The sequence below is a fragment of the Tursiops truncatus genome, chromosome 6, assembly GCF_011762595.2.
Source record: "Tursiops truncatus isolate mTurTru1 chromosome 6, mTurTru1.mat.Y, whole genome shotgun sequence".
NCBI lineage: Eukaryota > Metazoa > Chordata > Mammalia > Artiodactyla > Delphinidae > Tursiops > Tursiops truncatus.
Window position 1 is genome coordinate 7,143,404 of NC_047039.1, and position 18,700 is coordinate 7,162,103.

Here is an 18,700-nt window from a genome sequence, read left to right on the forward strand (position 1 = left end):
ATCTTACTTTTTAAAAATGCTCCACCTTAATTCTTTAAGTGAAAAAAGAAAAAGAAAAACAGCAAGTGAGCGGAGATCTTGGAATTCCTTTCTTGTTTAATTTTTAAAATAATTTAGGGAGAAGGAACATACTGGTAAAGATTTTGTCTTTAAAAAGTTTCTTTTGGAAAACATCAACAACTGAAATATTTAAAAAGTGATTAACCACTTGCAAGAGACTGAAAACATCCTAGGTATGTGCATTCCCAAAACATACATTTTCCAATTGAGACTTTTAAACTGTCGATACCCAAGAGACAATGCCATTGACGTGTACCTGGCACTAGTTCTGCCAGTTAATTTTTTCCCCAGAGAGTACTTTTGGGCGACAGAGTGGCGTCCTGGCTTCCCAGGTTGTTGCATTGACAAACTGCAGTGGAGTAAAGTCAAGGGGCCTGACAAAATCTCATTAATCATTTTAAATTAAATCCAACCCTCCTGTCCAACCAGGCCGAGAAGAAAGCCAATTTTTTTTTTTTTAAACAAATGAAAATTTCCTCTGTAAAGATTTGGTATCTTTCTCTTGTTGGTCTTTAATTTGATTAGACAAAAATAAAATAAAACAATCCACTTCTCTAAGCTTGAAAACAAAACATTTGTCCAGATATGATTTAACAGATCAGCCAAGTGTCTTTTAAAAATGAAACAAATTTTGAATAAAAATACCTGGAAACATTCTGAGGGGAAGCAATACTAGTTAAATTAGGAACACTATTTATCTTTATTTTCTGAATACTTCAATGAATTTATTTTGTTCTATCTAAAATCCATCATTCTTAATAACATTTGAAAGAAGAAATAAGAGAAAAAAATCCATTATCCATAATATCTTGGTATATTGTATCCCAGTCTGTTCTTTCCATTCATAGGTTTTTGCTTTGTTTTACATAGTAACCATAATGTGTGTATATATGCAATTTAATCTTCTTTTTAATATTTATCATTATTTATAACTGTTAACTCATCTTATTCATAAACATCGTGGCATCATAATAACAGGTCATGAAGATGCGTTCTGGTCTACTTGACCAGTGCTTAGCATGCTGTCTGGTACCCCGTGTGTACTCAAACATTGGTTATTTTTTAGAATAGCCCCAGGTTTGGGACATTCCGGTGGTTTCTATCTTTTTCTTTTTTTGAAATTAAAAACAATGACGTGACTAAGAGTGTACGTACTGCTTTTCCTCTATTTGGGATTATTTCCTTAGGATGGTTTCCCAAAGTGGACATATTCACTTACAAATGCTTGTAAACAACTGTAGGCAGTTGAGCTATTAATAGCGATATTAAAGAAAAAGTTCACTTTAAACACAGGAAAAGACTCCAATTAGAATAAATGGGTTATTATTTTAAATATATAGACTTCTGAACAAGCTAACTCTCATTGAGCACCATATTAATAATATTGCCAATCATGTAAGAGATCAGTTTAGAGAAGTAACAAGATCAATGGTTTCAACTCTCAAAATTAAAAAAAAGACAATCAAAGTAGCAGTAATTTATGCAAATATTTGAAATTAGAAGACCCAGAGAAATGAATTTACATCCAGAACAATACATAGGTTGAATCTGTATTCGTTTTTTTAAGAGTTTACTCTAAACATTCTGATTTGTAAATTGTGTACACCAGAAAGGTCTGGTTATATTTTTTTGAAATGCAAATAGTAAAGTCATCTTTCTATATACTTATATATTAGAAACTAAACCAGGGCTAAAATAATTCAGTTAGGTTTACTGAGAAACTGCTTTGGGCCAAGGTCTGTGTTAGGTACTGAGGGAGACATAAGAAGAATAAAATTTCCACCTGCAAGAATTGAGAAAATTGCCCTGGAAGGGAAAGAGTCTGAGGGGACTTTGAAGGACAAATAACATTTCAACAGGCAAAGCGGCGGAGGGGTTACAAGCTTTCCAGAGAGAAAGCACCACAGATGAGATTCGAGAGTGTTAGTTTGAACAGAGTGCGCTTAGAAAAAATCCTGTTGATGATCAATTTGGAGGACTCGTAAAAGTTTTCGAGCATTTTCTCTTTTCCTTTTCTTAAAAAAATATAATCTGTACTGTATTTTAAAAACATAAGTAATGATGGTGTATAGAAAGGATGCACTAGCAGTATGCAGTTGGTATGGTGTGTTCTGGGCTTGAAACAACATGGCCCTTACCGGGAAGGAAGGTGTAGACAGGTCTGAGTTGCAGTGGACCGTAAGTTCTCTTGTGGGTTTCCGCAGAGCTCAGATTACACACTGAATAAGGAGGTATTTGGGCAGAGACGATATAAAAGCCATTAGCGCTACTATGATTTTCTAGCCTCAAAGAACTCAGCCCCAAGTGGAAAAGGTAGACTCTCGAAAAGGCCTGAGTGTAGATGAGAAAGGAACAATCTACTTGGGCTGCAGCACATGCAAAGCTCAGCGTCCTTCTTGAAACTCCCCTTCCCTAGCTCTCGGGATGCCATTCTTCTCTGGTCCTTCTACAGTTTTTTTTGTTTGTTTGTTTGTTGTTTTTTTTTTGCGGTACGGGGGCCTCTCACTGTTGTGGCCTCTCCAGTTGCGGAGCACAGGCTCCGGACGCGCAGGCTCAGCGGCCATGGCTCACGGGCCCAGCCGCTCCGCGGCACGTGGGATCCTCCCGGACGGGGGCAAGAACCCGTGTCCCCTGCATCGGCAGGCGGACTCTCAACCACTGTGCCACCAGGGAAGCCCCCTTCTACAGGTTTAAAGAGCACTCATTTTCTTTCTTCTTTTTCTCTACAAAACCTGAAATGCTGTGTTTCCCAAGTATTTCTTTTTACTCAACATATTCCCTAGAGGAGGTGTCTTTTCCCATGCTTTACCTCGTATAATGACCCCCAAACTTACATATCTAGTCTTATTCTGTACCTGCAATGTTCTATTGATTCTTTCAAATTCAAAACATCCAAAAATTGGAAACATCATCTTTTCTATTTCATCCCATTGGTTGCTTCCCCTAGTAGCTACCTTTGATGATAGGACAACCAGATCCTCATATTAGAAACCCTTCCCCTAAATCACTAAATCCTATCAATTTTCAGTTGTTTTTAAAAATTCATTCCTCCTCTGTAAATCCTCTGCCACTTGCCTAGTTCAGGCCTTACAATAGAATCTGACAGGCTGGGAGCAATCCTTGACCTTAAGAAGATCACATTTTGATAAAGAAGTTGGACATGTAGAAAATTAATTAACACCAGTAGTATGTGTGATAGAGACAGTCTTTGATAGCTTTGACCAAGAAATTAGATTTGAGGTGGATCTTAGGTGATAAGTTGGGGGACTTTAAATATTTACTTGGTTCCACCGGGTCTTAGCTGAGGCAGGTGGGCTCCTTGGTTGCAGTTCGCCGCCTCCTTAGTTGTGGCATGCAAACTCTTAGCTGTGGTATGCATTGTGGGATCTAGTTCCCTGGCCAGGGATCGAACCTGGGCCCCCTGCATTGGGAGCGCGAGTCTTAACCACTGTGCCACCAGGGGGACTTTAGATAGAGGAGGGAGAGGAGGATGCTACAGAAAGAACAGCTTGTAAAAGGCAAAGACAGACCAGACCACATTTGAGGAATGTTGCTGGAGATGAGGCTTTAAAGGTAAGCAGAGGCCATGGGCTTCCCTGGTGGCGCAGTGGTTGTGAGTCCGCCTGCTGATGCAGGGGACACGGGTTCGTGCCCCGGTCTGGGAAGATCCCCACATTTGAGGAATGTTGCTGGAGATGAGGCTTTAAAGGTAAGCAGAGGCCATGGGCTTCCCTGGTGGCGCAGTGGTTGTGAGTCCGCCTGCCGATGCAGGGGACGCAGGTTCGTGCCCCGGTCCGGGAAGATCCCACATGCCGCGGAGCGGCTGGGCCCTTGAGCCATGGCCGCTGAGCCTGCGCGTCCGGAGCCTATACTCCGCAACGGGAGAGGCCGCAACAGTGAGAGGCCCGCGTACCGCAAAAAAAAAAAAAAGGTAAGCAGAGGCCATGGGCTTCCCTGGTGGCGCAGTGGTTGAGAGTCCGCCTGCCGATGTAGGGGACATGGGTTCGTGCCCCGGTATGGGAGGATCCCACGTGCCGCGGAGCGCCTGGGCCCGTGAGCCATGGCCGCTGAGCCTGCGCGTCCGGAGCCTGTACTCCACAACGGGAGAGGCCGCAAGAGTGAGAGGCCCGCGTACCGCAAAAAAAAAAAAAAAAGGTAAGCAGAGGCCAGATCGTGAAGGGTCTTACATGCCACACTAGGGAGGCTACACTTAATTTTGTAGTGAGAAATGAGACATTGAAAGACTTTCTCTAAACTCTCCCTACTGATCATCTAAGAGCCACCTCAAATATAATGATAATGTGGGTAAATACAAAACAGCTCTTTTTCTTATTTAAAATATATATGACTGTCCACAGCAAATTATACCATTATATTGTGGAGTTTATAACATACGCTATATGTAAGACAGATGACAACTGTAAGATAACCGACAGGGTAAATACACCTCTATGGTTACAAAGTTTATATTTTATATTAAGGGATACAGTGTTAACTGCATATACATTGTGTAAGGTTGCATATCTTGATATGGGTTTGGTTTACACAGGTGTATGCATTTATGAAGACACTGATTAGTACACTTATTAGAATTATTTTGTCATAGAATTCAAAATTATGCACATGTGAAATATATTTAGATATCTGCTTCAGAATCTTAGAAATTGTTTACTACCAGTCTGAAATTCCCTTTGATTTTCAAAAGTTGTTTTGGTTATCTTATGTTTTGTCTTTGAAAATTCTGTAGTACATCGTTCAGTTACAATATCAGGGCTAGATCTGGAAGTCAGGACTACTCACTGTTGTGGCCCCTCCCGTTGCGGAGCACAGGCTCCGGACGCGCAGGCTCAGTGGCCATGGCTCACGGGCCCAGCCGCTCCACAGCATGAGGGATCTTCCCGGACCGGGGCACGAACCCGTGTCCCCTGCATTGGCAGGCGGACTCTCAACCACTGCGCCACCAGGGAAGCCCTACATTGTTCTTTATCATTGCAATGTTAAGTGTTTTAATGATTAAATAGCTGTTAAGATATACATCACACGTTTGCTCTCCATTAAGTGCTAGTTTTCCTCTCATTATCCAATCATGTAACTTCTGTGAAGGCAGAGCCCATGTCCAGGTATCACTAGTACCTGGCACAATGCTTAGCACATGGAAGGCCCTTGATAAATATATACTGAATGAATGAATAAAGACTGTTTACCATCATTCACAATATTCCTTTCCCAACTAATTCTGAACAGAAATCATCAAGATTAGGAGAGGGCCTCCCTAGTGGTGTGGTGGTTAAGCATCCCCCTGCCAATACAGGGAACGCGGGTTCGAGCCTTGGTCCGGGAAGATCCCACGTGCCGCGGAGCAACTAAGCCCATGTGCCACAACTACTGAGCCTGTGCTCTAGAGCCCACGAGCCACAACTACTGAGACCGCATGCTGCAACTACTGAAGCCCGTGTGCCTAGAGCCCGTGCTCCGCAACAAGAGAGGCCACCACAATGAGAAGCCCGCGCACCACAAGGAAGAGTAGCCCCCGCTCACCTCAATTGGAGAAATCCTGTGCACAGCAACGAAGACCCAACACAGCCAAAAATAAATAAATAAAATAAATAAATTTATAAAAAAAAAATTAGGAGAATAGTAAGGTTTGACTACTTCAGATATAAGTTCTAATGACATTTTGTTCTTATGTGTGGAAACAGATTTTAACGTGTTTTGCTATGGTTTAAAGGACTTGAGACTTAACTAACGCAGAAATTTAAAAAATGAAGTGATTAATTTCTGTTATAAAAATAAGTGCCTGTTTTGCATAGTAACAAATCAATACTCTTTTCAAAGTTCAAAGGAAAGAGAAGCTGGTATTGCTTTCTATTGAAGTCAGATCCAACGTTTATGAAGACAGTAATAATTTCATATCAGAATCAAATAAATTTCAGAACTCAGTTTGAGAGAAAAAGGAAAGGCTTTAGTTAAAATCTTTACAATAAAATAATTATGATTATAAATCTTTTTAGTTAAATATGTACACATTACATGGTATTTTAAAAAAGAATGGAAATGAATAAAGTTTTTCAGGCAAATCTAATGCACAAATATACCATCTTTTTTAGAGTATAATGTCAGTTTAACATTCTTAAACAGCTGTGTCAGACAATGGCTCTGCTTTGTGCAAAACATGATAAGCAAAATTAAGAAAAATTCTGCAAAATTCTTTAGTTCCCCAAGGAAATTACTAAAAAAGAAAAGAGTAAAAGAAAAAAAGGTTGTACACTCAAGCTTGATTGTATACAGAGGCTAGAATGACCAGCACTAATGTAACCCCCATATCCTCTAAATAAGTCCTTGGGTAGTTTTAGTTTGAAGTTAAAAGTTAAAGTCCTAGCAATTGTGCTCTTACGCAGCCACATGGCCAATAAGGTAGATGTTGTCATAAAGGTGCCCCACAAAATCTTCACTAATGTTCTGAGCAGCACGGCGGGTATTTCGAATAAATTCTCTTTTTGACATTTTATTCTTCACATGAGGGCTAGTGAGGTCAATGGAAAGTAGAATCAAAGAGTAGCACAGTACATAGACAGCATCTGGAAGGAAAAAGAAACACCTTGAATTACTGGCTGGTTTTTAAACTGTGGTCTCAAAGGCAAAACTGTTCATAATTTCTAAAGCTCAAGATTAGATTATAATTAAACATAATCGCCTGGGCCTTCCCCAGTTTGGTGATGAAAGTCCTGTGTCCTAGGAAACTCCTCTCCTGGGCAAACAGGGATGTCGATCATCCTAACTGAACACCAATTCAGTGAGCATTTTCTTCAAATAGTTTAGGAGTTTATAGTAAAAAGTCATTCTAAATTTAAAAATTTCAGAATTGGCTTTATTTGTCTCTTGCTTTCAAATGTGATATTCCCATTCAACTACCCATTAAGTACATTTGTACTGTCAGTATATCTTCCCATTAAAAAAAAAGTCGGGGGGCTTCCCTGGTGGCGCAGTGGTTGAGAGTCCGCCTGCCGATGCAGGGGACAAGGGTTCGTGCCCCGGTCCGGGAAGATCCCACATGCTGCGGAGCGGCTGGGCCCGTGAGCCATGGCCACTGAGCCTGCACGTCCGGAGCCTGTGCTCCTCAACGGGAGAGGCCACAACAGTGAGAGGCCCGCGTACGGCAAAAAAAAAAAAAAAAAAAAAAGTCGGATGCTTATTTTCAAATGCTTTTACAAAAACCTAATTTAATTAGAAAGCATTTTTAATGACAATAAAATGTATTAACTTGGTACTAGAAAATAAAACGTAAACATCTCACAAGCTTATTAAATTACCCTTGTCATTTAAGATATGTATTTAAAAGGTCTATGGAATTTACATATTAATCTCAAAAGTAAATCTTTAGGGAAAAAATTGCTAAACTTGAGCCCACGCAACAAAAACTTTCTTCTTTATATTGTTCAGGGCAATAGTTGATGTTTACTGTTAAAACAGTAAGAAACCTCATGATACTTGCTACTAGTACTTGCTACTACTATGGTGTTTATTTTTCAGAATATTGCAGTCTTAATAAAGATTGTCTTGCACAAGCATGCTCAACAAATTTCATATGATAGGAAAAGGCTTTGCAATCTCTGTAGTAAGAGAAGCACAACAAGATTTTTTGATATGAAGAGAGAAATAAATCCATATCACATGAAAAAAATACATAGGTGACTCAGGCTATACCATGCCCATATACACATACACACAAACAGTGAAAACTAGTTGTATTAAAAACAAATTTTAGGAGAAAAATTCTAGGTGTTACCTATGTAATATGTGTATTATTAAAAGCTTTAAAAATAATCTCTCAAGTTTTTGATTAGACTAGTAAAAATATCCAATGCTTAAACAAGAATTTTAAAGAATTTATATACCTAAGTCTAACTTTCCTCCTAAAACAGTATATTTACTACATGTAAATAATAGCTATGACAAACTAGTTATTGCTAGAAGCAATAAGACAAGTATTTGTAACTATAGGAAGCATTCTTCCACATAGTGAGAAAAATATCTCATCTACTACTATTTTTACCTAGAGATGGGAATGGGAGAAGGAAGGAATTCACTATATACATTCTTACCAGGACTAAGGCCAAGTTCCCTCATTAAATCAGGGTTACAAGCACAGAATCTATGTGAGAACTTTGTTATAAGTGTTTCAAGATACTCTCCGCGCTCTTCAGGGGCATGGATGTGACGAAAAAATTCTCTCAGTGCATTGGGCAAGAACTGATTTCTAAAATTATGCAGTGTTACAAGGTCATCCAAGACATCTCTCCTAGTAGAAAAAGAAAAAGGTACAGCTTTAGTTAACTTTTCTCTATTAAAAAAATGATGGGAAAAATCACAGATTATTCATTTTTTGGATGAAAATACTTTGTTGATTACCACATCAGCAATCCTACAAAGTATATGTGTCTTAAAATTTTAAAACATCAAAGTATGATTATTTATCAAATTAAGCAATTTAAAAATCTTCATGAATAGAATAACAAAACAAGGTGAAACTAGAAATTCTAACTATAAAATGAATTTTTCAATATTAAAAATGGTAACTTTTTTCAAGTATCTTCTTGGCTAAATCCAAATGACAAACAGAATTCTTTATTTTTTTAATTATGAAAATAAGGAGAATCTTCACTTTCCATACCAATCCACATCACCAGAGGTAACAATTGTTTATGCAGACTTTTTTTAAGTGTCTACATATACCCTATATTGTTCTAGAATTTGCTTTTGCTTGTTTCATATAGTGTATTGTGAGCAGCTTTCTGTGTCTTTACACAAAGATCTAACTCTTTCATTTAAATGGCTCCACAGTAGCGTATCTTATGGATATAAGAATTCTAATGATATAGATTTAGGTTGTTTACAATTTTATAAATATTTGTGTACATATGTGCATATATACTTATTTTTTATCAATAGCGTTCTAATAGTCACACTTTGTTATAATATGCTTCAATCCTTACTGAACTCAACTGTGATTATATGACCATGATTATAGAAATCTTAATTTCTACCAGTTGCTTATGGCAGGGATAGGCAAACTACAGCTAGTGGGCCAAATACTACAGCCCACTGCCTGTTTTTATAAATAAAGTTTTACTAGAACACAGCTATACTCACTTGTTTACTTATTGTCTATGTCTGCTTTCATGACACAATGGCATGTGTTATAAGTTATAAGTAGCTGCAATAGAGAGCATATGTCCTTCAAAGCCTAAAATATTCACAGAAATATCTGGTTCTTTAAAGAAAAACTGCTGATCCCTAGGTACCTAGCATTTAAGGACAAAAAGAGTTAATGACACCGTCTTTACGTAAGAAATTTCTTTCAATGACCGATATGCTGAACTATAAACCCCTCAAGGACAGGGATTATGTTTTAATCAACTGCATACTGCTACTTCTAGCAAAGTTCCTGGAATATAATAAATACAAATTGTTGTTGAAAAATCCTGAGAAATAAAAAAAAAAAAAAAAAGAGAATTACAATGAAAAGACAAACACATTTTTGAGCCATTCTTTAGATTTCTATGAGATCTGTAATTTTTAAAATGGTAGTTCGGTGATGTCACATCAAAATATTTTCACAATATTTTTCTGTCTGTTGATACCCAGAATTCAAGAGTACAAATGAATGACTATCAAGTCAAAACAGCATATGAGGCACTGTCTCTGTAAAGCACGCTATTAAATCACACTTCCGGAATTTTCAAGCTTTTACATGACACTTTTGTGTAGTATGATGCATATATACACACCTTATAGGGTTTGTGTGTATGAGTACTATTTGTCCATTTGATATGTATATGGACAATTTCAAAATTCAGAACTTTTAGTTACCAAACACTTAGATTTTATGTCTAGTTTTGGTCTGCCATCACAAAGATGCTGGACTTCCATTTTGCGTCTGTGCTTGGGCTTTTTTTTTTTACCTTTACAATGGTAAATTCCTCATCAGCTCGCAAGAGAAATGATTTGCAAGGTATAGGAATCTTTTTCCTGTCTTCACTCAATTTTGCAACTAGATGAATGCTACGTAGTACAGTTTTTAAGGTAAAACTTAACTCATTAAAAGCCGTATTTAACTCATGTCTGATGAAAAATTAATTTTTTTTTACCTTTCATCAAGATAGATTCTGAGTTTTTTCCAATTTAGTGTTCTTGTACAGAAGATAAACTTCGCTATTTCCTTTGGTGAATCATCTAGGATGCCCTTGGACATAAAGTAGTTCACTCCCTAAGACAGAAAGACAAGTCTACATAAATAAAATCAGTCTTCCTTTGTAAATTTAACAATTAGGCAACAGCAGAACAATAGCTATAGATTCTTTCCAGCATTAATAGACTGTTTATAGCTTTAACATGCAAAATACAAGCTAGAACTTGAACTGAAACTGTTATTTGTGGTTGATAGTTTACATGCAATGAAAAGTAGGAAATTCAAAGTTAAGACTTCTAAGGACATCCTAATTCAATTTTCTGGCTCAGGTCAGTTAAAACTAACTATCCAGAAATATGACCTAAATTGGGGGTGGGGGGAGTGGGGAAGAACAATTACACAGACTTTAAGAATAAGCCTTACAACAAACACTTCAATTGCCTAATGGAAAACATGATTTCTAAAGCTCAGACATATATTCTAACACACTTTTCAAGGAAATAGCTTCTTGAGAAAAAAGCATTCTCCAAATCAAAGACTAACAGGTTTTTTCTGGAAAGAATAATCATTAAATTTACTTAAAGTAAAAGGAGCAGAGTTCCAGACTGGTTTATGGGTGGTATACACTTTGGCTTCAAGCACTGCTATCAATACATTCTGTAAGAATTTAGCTCCAATGCACACTGAGGTTAAACATAATAAGACAAAACAATTTCAGTGTTTTTCATAGGGTTTATCTTTGAATTTCCTTTTCTCTGCATGCAAAGTTTTCCAGAGAAGCATTACCCGTAAGGTTGTACCCTACTTTAGATTTAAACCACCAACAACAAAATAGCAACAAAAAAATCAAACACTGAAACCAATGTTCTCTCATGTATATGAAGGTCACATTCAAATAAATGCCTTATGTGGATTTGAATGTGCAGTTATTGAAATAAAAGCAGGTGTGTTTATTTCAACTCACAGTTATCCAGATACATGCATTCCCATGAATGCTCATGTCTGGATAATAGCACAATGTGTGCAGTTAATTGGTAGAGAAAATGACATATTATATACACACAACATACTGTTTTCACACATAAATTCCTTCCGCATTTCTTCCCTTTACAAACACTTACATAGTGATCAGAAATATTGCATACATTAGGAATTCAAAAAATTGGAAGAATTTTTATAAAAACTCTCATAAATTTTTTATATTACATTTTTTAAGCAATTTGGTACCATGAGGTTATGCTTTTGAAAGGTTATAATAATCTATAAAATGTAATTCAAAGGTAAGGTTTTTATATAAAACTAATTTTATGAGGATAACAGGCTATTAGCAATGTTATCAGATTTTCATAAGAATTTGAAAAGTATAAAAACAATCCTAAAGCACTGATTTTAAAAAGCATATAAAGAGCAGAACGTGAGAACGTGAAACTTTGCCAACTCAGTGGTAAGCCATATTTCAGACTGCACCCTGGATACAAGGCTAGAGCACGTAACATGATCAAGATGAAAAGCCAAAGAACTTGTTTGGAATGAGGCTCTCAGCAATTGTCTGAGGGGGCAGGAACGAGAGAAACAGGAATGCTTGTTCCATCCTTTCCTCCATTCGTTTGAACAATCGAGAGTTGACTGTATATTTAATTGATCTACTCTGCAAAATTAAACCAGGTTTTGATTTTTTTTTCTAAAACTCCTCCATTTAAAAAGCATAACAACATATTAGAAGTATCACCAGTGCGTAATTTTAATCCAAGTGATTCAAAGACAAAGGAATGTCAATTAAGTAGTAATTAATAGGTTCTTTATTCATGCTTACTTGTAAATCAGTATTTAAGAGACACAAAACTAATTCTAACTTACTTTTTAAAAATTTACAAAATGTAAAAAAAAACACTAATGTGATCTGTTAAATAGCATGTAATTCTCTAATTATATGATATATGCCATTGTTAATATGGTTTGATGCTCCTCAGTTGTAAATTAACACTGGCATTTGCCTTATGCAAGCATCATACAATTGTTGGTCATTTCCTTTTTTAACGGAATACATGTTTGAGAATTTAATATGTAACCTCACTTGAGTTCTCCAAAATCAATCAGATGCAGAGGAGTAAGCAGATGGTTTTCAACCCAGTCCTGAAAACCGGCTACACAGGCTTGAAATCAGCCAACACTGCTGGTTTTGAGGAAAGACAGCATCAGTTTCAAGCCCGGGATTCCTTTGGAAAGGAAGATTACTTTAGCAGGGCTTTCAGAGTGAAGAGTAAGGGATGACAAAACAGAAAAGGACATGGGACCGGATTATAATTGTCTTCAATAAGCAAGCTGGCCACCATCCGAATTTCTATCTTGTTTTGTAAAAAGCAATAAAATACGAAAGAAACCATAGCATGACATCTGTTGAATAACTACGTATTTGTTTAATATGTGTATGAGTATTTTTGATTTTTAATAATGTTTTACAAGAATGGTACAGAGGAATCCCTAGATCATATAGCATTAATTATAGTTATTAATCAGAACTAAAACTCTCAGCAGTATATGTGTGTGTTTCTGTGTGTGTACGTGTGTGCATGCACGTGTGTCTCACAGGCAGAGAGGAAATCATGAACATTAATATTAGCCTATATTAACATAGTTTCCAGAAAAAGGAAGGTTTTAGCTCATTATCATCTACATGATTCACTAAAAAGTGTCCAATTCCGGATGTCACATTTTATGGGGCATACTGACAAATTAGAACTATCTGAATAAAGGAAACCAGGGCCTGATTGGATTGTTGGAGCGTCTAGACTTCATGTTATGTGAGGAAGAGTTGAGGGATACAGGGATATTAGGTCTAAAGATGAAGCTATTTAGGAAAGAAGAAAAGATTAAGGCATTAAGACATCTGAAAAGATTAAGACTTATGACATCTGTGTCACAAGGAAAAAGGAATAAACACTGTGTGTGGTTTGAGTGAAGACCTTAAGCTGATGAAAGCTATGGAACGTCTTCCCCAAATAATGCACACTGCCAGGTTTACAGTGATAGACACAAGTAGAAGAGTTTTGCTTTAAGAAACTTTTTAAATAATGTCTTTCAAGAGGTCCCTTTCCACAGAGTTATGGGAACTCAAGTCCAAGTAGAAAGCTAGGGGATGAGCAAGGTAAGGAAACTGAGTACAGCCAACTCACTTGAAAAATGTATTCGTATATAGGAGGGAAAAAATGGCAAAATTAAAGCGCAAAAAGATAAGAAAGAGAAGATAACTGGAGCTGCAAGTAGAGAAGAGGAGAGCAGGGGAAAGGAATGAAAACACAGGTGGGGTGTAACATGCTTTCTCAGCCTGGAAGACAGGATAGCGGTACTGGTTTGGAGACAGGTGCTTGAAGAAAATGTTAAAAGACAAAAACAGAGTGCATGTCGGTTTTCTTTTTAGGGAGGATGAGCCATCTGGAGAGAGTTGAAAAAGAGAGCTGGCTTGGCTCCTTGAGCAAAATGGTAAAAATTTCTACCAACAGTCATGCAGGGTATAACAGGGAATCCACTAGGAATAAAGAAAAGGAGGGCCAAGCAGCAATGAAAACCCAGGAGAAGTTAAGGTGAATTCATCTCATCTCATGCTACGGTTTTCTTTAATAGAACTCATGCTGTCAGTGATTCAAATACAAAAAAAATCAAGAAATTCTGTAAAGCATTCTCCATGGATTATGTCACTAAAAATTGTTATGCAAATGACAGCACCAAGACTTAAACACTCCAATTAGAGCGGTAAGCTGTTTAGACACAATGTTTATTTAGGTGGCAAACACAAATAATTCAAGAAAACATATGCAAATAGCTAAAGCCAAGATTAAGAAGGAACTCAGAGTGAAGAAAAGGATGTGTTGGAGCTCAGTCCCCTACCTAATGTATCTCTCCATTTGCTTACTATGATAAGAATGGCTGCTTTCACACAGCAATTCCTGTTTTTATATCTACTTTCTTCTCTTTTATTATATAAATACCCATGTTTTTCTCTCCTCTTTTAATAAAACCTATTTTTTGGAATCAAATCATTATTATCCACAGTGTGCCTCAAAAGTAAAATCTACCATATATATGTTCAGAACCAAAAAATATGTATTTGGGGACAAAGTGAATTCTAGTAAACTAGGCATGCAAAGTACTGACTTCTGCAGTGAAGCTAAAACTGCTCTTAATAAAAAAGTCTTAATTTTTTTTTTTTAAAGTGCTGACTACTAGTACTGAAAGTACTGGCAACTGGCCCAGACACTTGGCAGACACACTGTGTAACAGTTGGTATCAATAAAAGAAATCACTAATAAAACAAAACTGACATGCTAGGGAGTACCCTTAATTTGTTTCCCTAAAGAACAACTTAGGAAAGAAATTTAGTTTAAAAAATTTTGCTTTAGCTAGTTTTGTTCAAATTTGCCGTTGTATAAAATGTAAAAATCAAGTACCATGGCTACTGCTGTTCAGGTAATAAATCTGTCCTTTGAACATTATACAATAGAAAGCGAACTGGACACTGCATTTAATTTTCTTTTTAAAAGGACATTTGAAAATTTTTAGAATAACTATCCTTAAATTTTAACAATAAATATTTATAAAACAAAATACTTCAATCTAGATTTCTAATCTATTAATATTCAAGTATACATTTTAACCACAGTGAAATGAACAATTGAAATGTAACATTTTTGTACTAAAAATACTGTAAAAATAAGATACAATATATATTGTGAAAGCTTTTATTTTAAAATCTTAATTATTTCTAAAAAGTTAGCACATCAGAGTGCAGCCCTCTACAGGTCAGAGTACTCCCATTGTCTTGTTTGATAATAGCAGCAGCAGTGGTTAAGATGACATCTCTAATACTATTTCTCCTTTTTATAGTGCTAGCAGAATTGCTAATGAAAATGTAAAACCTATTAATTTTTATCCAGTCCAGCAGTTCTCACTCTTCCTATTTAATTAGAGAACATGTGCTCTACAGTTAGAGGAAAAAACACATAGACCTTGAATAGGTGAAATTCTTCTAGGGATACGTATTCTGCAAATTTAAAAAAAATCAACACCTTGCTTTTTAGCTGAAGTGAAATAAATGCAGAAGATTACTTAATGAGAAAGGTTAAGACTAGGTATCTATGCTTTTACGCTGTCATTTCATTCTGCCCACTAAGCTTTACCATGCAACTCTCCTATGTATATAACACTGACCTTCAGCACACAACTTCAGAAATGTCACACAATACTTTTATTCATGGTAATTTTATTCATGGGAATTTACTCTAATTATTCCTAATCTAGTCACTAGATTGAAAAAACTAAAGCAAAAACTATGCCCAAGTTTTTTAAGTCATCTACGTAGAAAGATTATTTTATAAGAGTAATAAGTAATGCTTTCCTCTGACTGAGGTACCCACAACTAGGCTATTCACTGGAAGGTTCTATGTGACTTATAACTAAGAGGAAAAGGGGGGTAATAAATGTTGGGAAAGATACGTAAAGATAATGTTGATGTCAGCTTCAAATCTGAGCTGCAGATTTCAGTCTTGTCAGTTCCCTGGGAAGAACAGAGCGCACACGCTGTCCACACTTACATGGAGAAGTGACAGTTGTGGAGAGAAGAGAGTGCCCATGTAGCCAGTTCCCTCTGATTCAGTTACTGAAATTGGTCAGAACACCACATTCTATCTGGAGGATAATGAAAAGTCATGAGCATGGACTGAAGTCAGCTTATTCATGGACCTGTTTGCATTGGCAAGACTTTCAGCTTCCAAGAACAATTTATGGAAGGCTGTCTGTACGTGAAAGTGCACAATGCTGAGGAATTGCTAAGAACAGTCACACATACGCCCTAAATTATTTGTAGCTAGAAGATGTCAATAGGAAACTCACAAAAAGGAGGGATAGTTCAAAAAAAAATCAAAAGAAAAATGGAAAATCATCTCTAATGGAGTCCAGGAAAAATGGAGGAGAGGCGTGGGACAGATCTTCTGTTTCTTTTTCATAGGAGAGAAAGCAACGACATCGGACAAAATAACATGAACTTCATCATCTAAGGTTTCAAATAACAATAAAAAGTCCCTACTAATTGGTTCTAATAGCCTCAAACAGAAAACGAGCCATGTCTGTGAGTTCTAACAGTCTCCAAGGAGTCACACCCATAACTGGGCTAGATCACTGCATGAAGATAATGTTACTTGTGATAAATTACTACTAATAATTAAATATAGCAATCATTATTACAATTAGTATTGACAATTGCTGGTAGGTGATGTAAGCTTCTAGAAAAAGCCCCATCTCTAATCTGTCTGTAAATTAGAAAAACACAGCATCCTAATCAAAATATGGAGATAAAACTCTATTAGGTTAAGGTATGATAAATAACACTTCAAACTAATGATAAAGTGACACATTTGAGCACAAATGTTAGTTTAGAATTCCCACTTTATAAAAACCACACACAAATATTGCATTTGTAATATGTGCATTTATAGATATACACATACATATCTACATATATGGCTATTTAAATGACTGACTCTACTTTGATAAATAAATAAAAATTACAATTTTATCATGTTACCTAAATTCTAGTATGTACATTTATAAGTATGTTTTAACAGCTCTGAATCAATTTTTAAATAAACAAAATTCTTTTTAAGTGTTCTCCTAACAGAACATATACTTTCAAACGGAGGTTAAAATTAAAAAATTTTTTAAAAGCCCAAATCTTAATAGTAGACAAGCAGAGAAGTTAGGATTTAAATGGTAGTTTCACTGCCAACACATGTGCATACTTCTTCATGTAATTAAAGTATCTGTTCATCCTACCACCATTTCAGCCAAGACACATTTTAACTTGAACATAATTTTGGACCTCGATTTATTGCTTAAAATGTCTTCAAGAAGATTAAACCAAACAGTACCACTGAACTAAAAAGTTATTGTATATGCAAAGATTGCTCATCACATGTCAGAAAATGAAATTAAAGGCAAAGTGTATCACCATCTAAAGCTAGAAGATGTTGTTGTGACTGATACATACTTCATGAAGGACCATTACTCAGGTGTCAAATATGTATTTACTACAATCCAAAAGTTCCAGGAGAGGAAGAACCTCCAAGCCTAGAGCAGTGCCTTCTCCTGTGTGTGGTGTGTGTAGCTCTACTTCTATTATAAATATAAGACTACATTTTAGTGAGCACTTAGAAGCACTAAGCATTTAACACATATAATTTCATTAAATTTTCACAACACTACCATGATATAGGTACTATTATTGTCCCCATTTTTTTTTTTGGTCACGCCGTGCAACTTGTGGTATCTTAGTTCCCAACTAGGGATTGAACCTGGGCTCTTGGCAGTGAGAGCTCAGAGTCCTAACCACTGGACTGCCAGAGAATTCCCCTATTGTCCCCATTTTAGAGATGGGGAAACTGAAGCATGGAGAGTGTAAATAATTTGCCCAAGGTCAAAGTCATATAACTAGCAAGTGGAGAGATACTTAATAAGTATCTGTTGAATGAATATTTGAATCTCTCTGTATAAAGCTTCCAGATGACTTTCAAGAGAAGCTGTAGATTTGTAAGGATTATATAATTCAAATAGGGGAAAAAAGAGAAAATAATAACATAACAAAAGAAAAAAATAACATAAAAACCTATGAGTTGGACCAGTACACTGTAAATGCCTCAAATTATAAACCCCCAAAGGTCGAAGCAACCATTCCAAAAATAAAAAGCAACATGTCATTCTAATGATATATTTAACTGCTAATAAGTGATTCAGAAAGATGTTAAGACTTTGATTATAAAGAAGGCATCTCTAAAAACTTTGATATGAAAGAAAAAAAGGTTACATAATCTTATGGATAAATGTACACTACGATTAGTTGGTCAAAAAATTGCATTTAATGTAGTGTTTCCTTCGAACTTCCATATTTCAAAGCTGTAATTAAATTGATGGATGCTGTACAAGTGATGACCTCCAATAATTGAGGAAATATTGTCTTTTCAATTACTGAAAAAAAGCACTCATTGTGACACTGGTAGCAGCAATTTCAAATTCAGGAAAGAGATGTAGGAGAGACAACTACCTTGGACATTAAAGCTGAGAACTTAAATCTAGAAAGTGATGTCAAGTTTCACTGAAAATGTGGTCACATCGATAAAGAAGAACATGGTGGAGGTGCCAAGGTGGTCAGAGAGGGTAAAGTAAGGAAACAAAAGGCAAACAGATTTTTCTTTGAAATGTACTTAAAATATTAATACAATACTGCAAAGTCTCTAGGTACACTTATCTAAATTTGTAACAAAACTCATACAAAGAAAAAATCTTGCTCATTTTAGCATTTCACATTTTTAAATTTGTAGTATGAGGGTTGTGGTGCTAAGATATTACAATTAAAATATTCTAATTTTATTCTTTCCTCTAGACCAAAGTCCTAGATCAGTACAT

The 18,700-nt window shown here is 36.1% G+C and overlaps 1 protein-coding gene across 1 annotated transcript in view; it reads right to left on the reverse strand.

The window, feature by feature from the left end:
- Positions 1 to 6,000: 6,000 nt before the first annotated feature.
- Positions 6,001 to 18,700, reverse strand: part of FBXO8 (F-box protein 8) — a 38,939-nt gene continuing 26,239 nt past the window's right edge. Inside the window, exons 4-6 of the mRNA XM_004324499.3 lie at positions 10,209 to 10,327; positions 8,163 to 8,359; positions 6,001 to 6,638 (exon numbers count right to left, since the gene is read on the reverse strand). Coding sequence (XP_004324547.1) covers positions 6,451 to 6,638; positions 8,163 to 8,359; positions 10,209 to 10,327 — 504 coding nt within the window. The 3' untranslated portion in view covers positions 6,001 to 6,450. The remainder of the gene's footprint in view (positions 6,639 to 8,162; positions 8,360 to 10,208; positions 10,328 to 18,700) is intronic.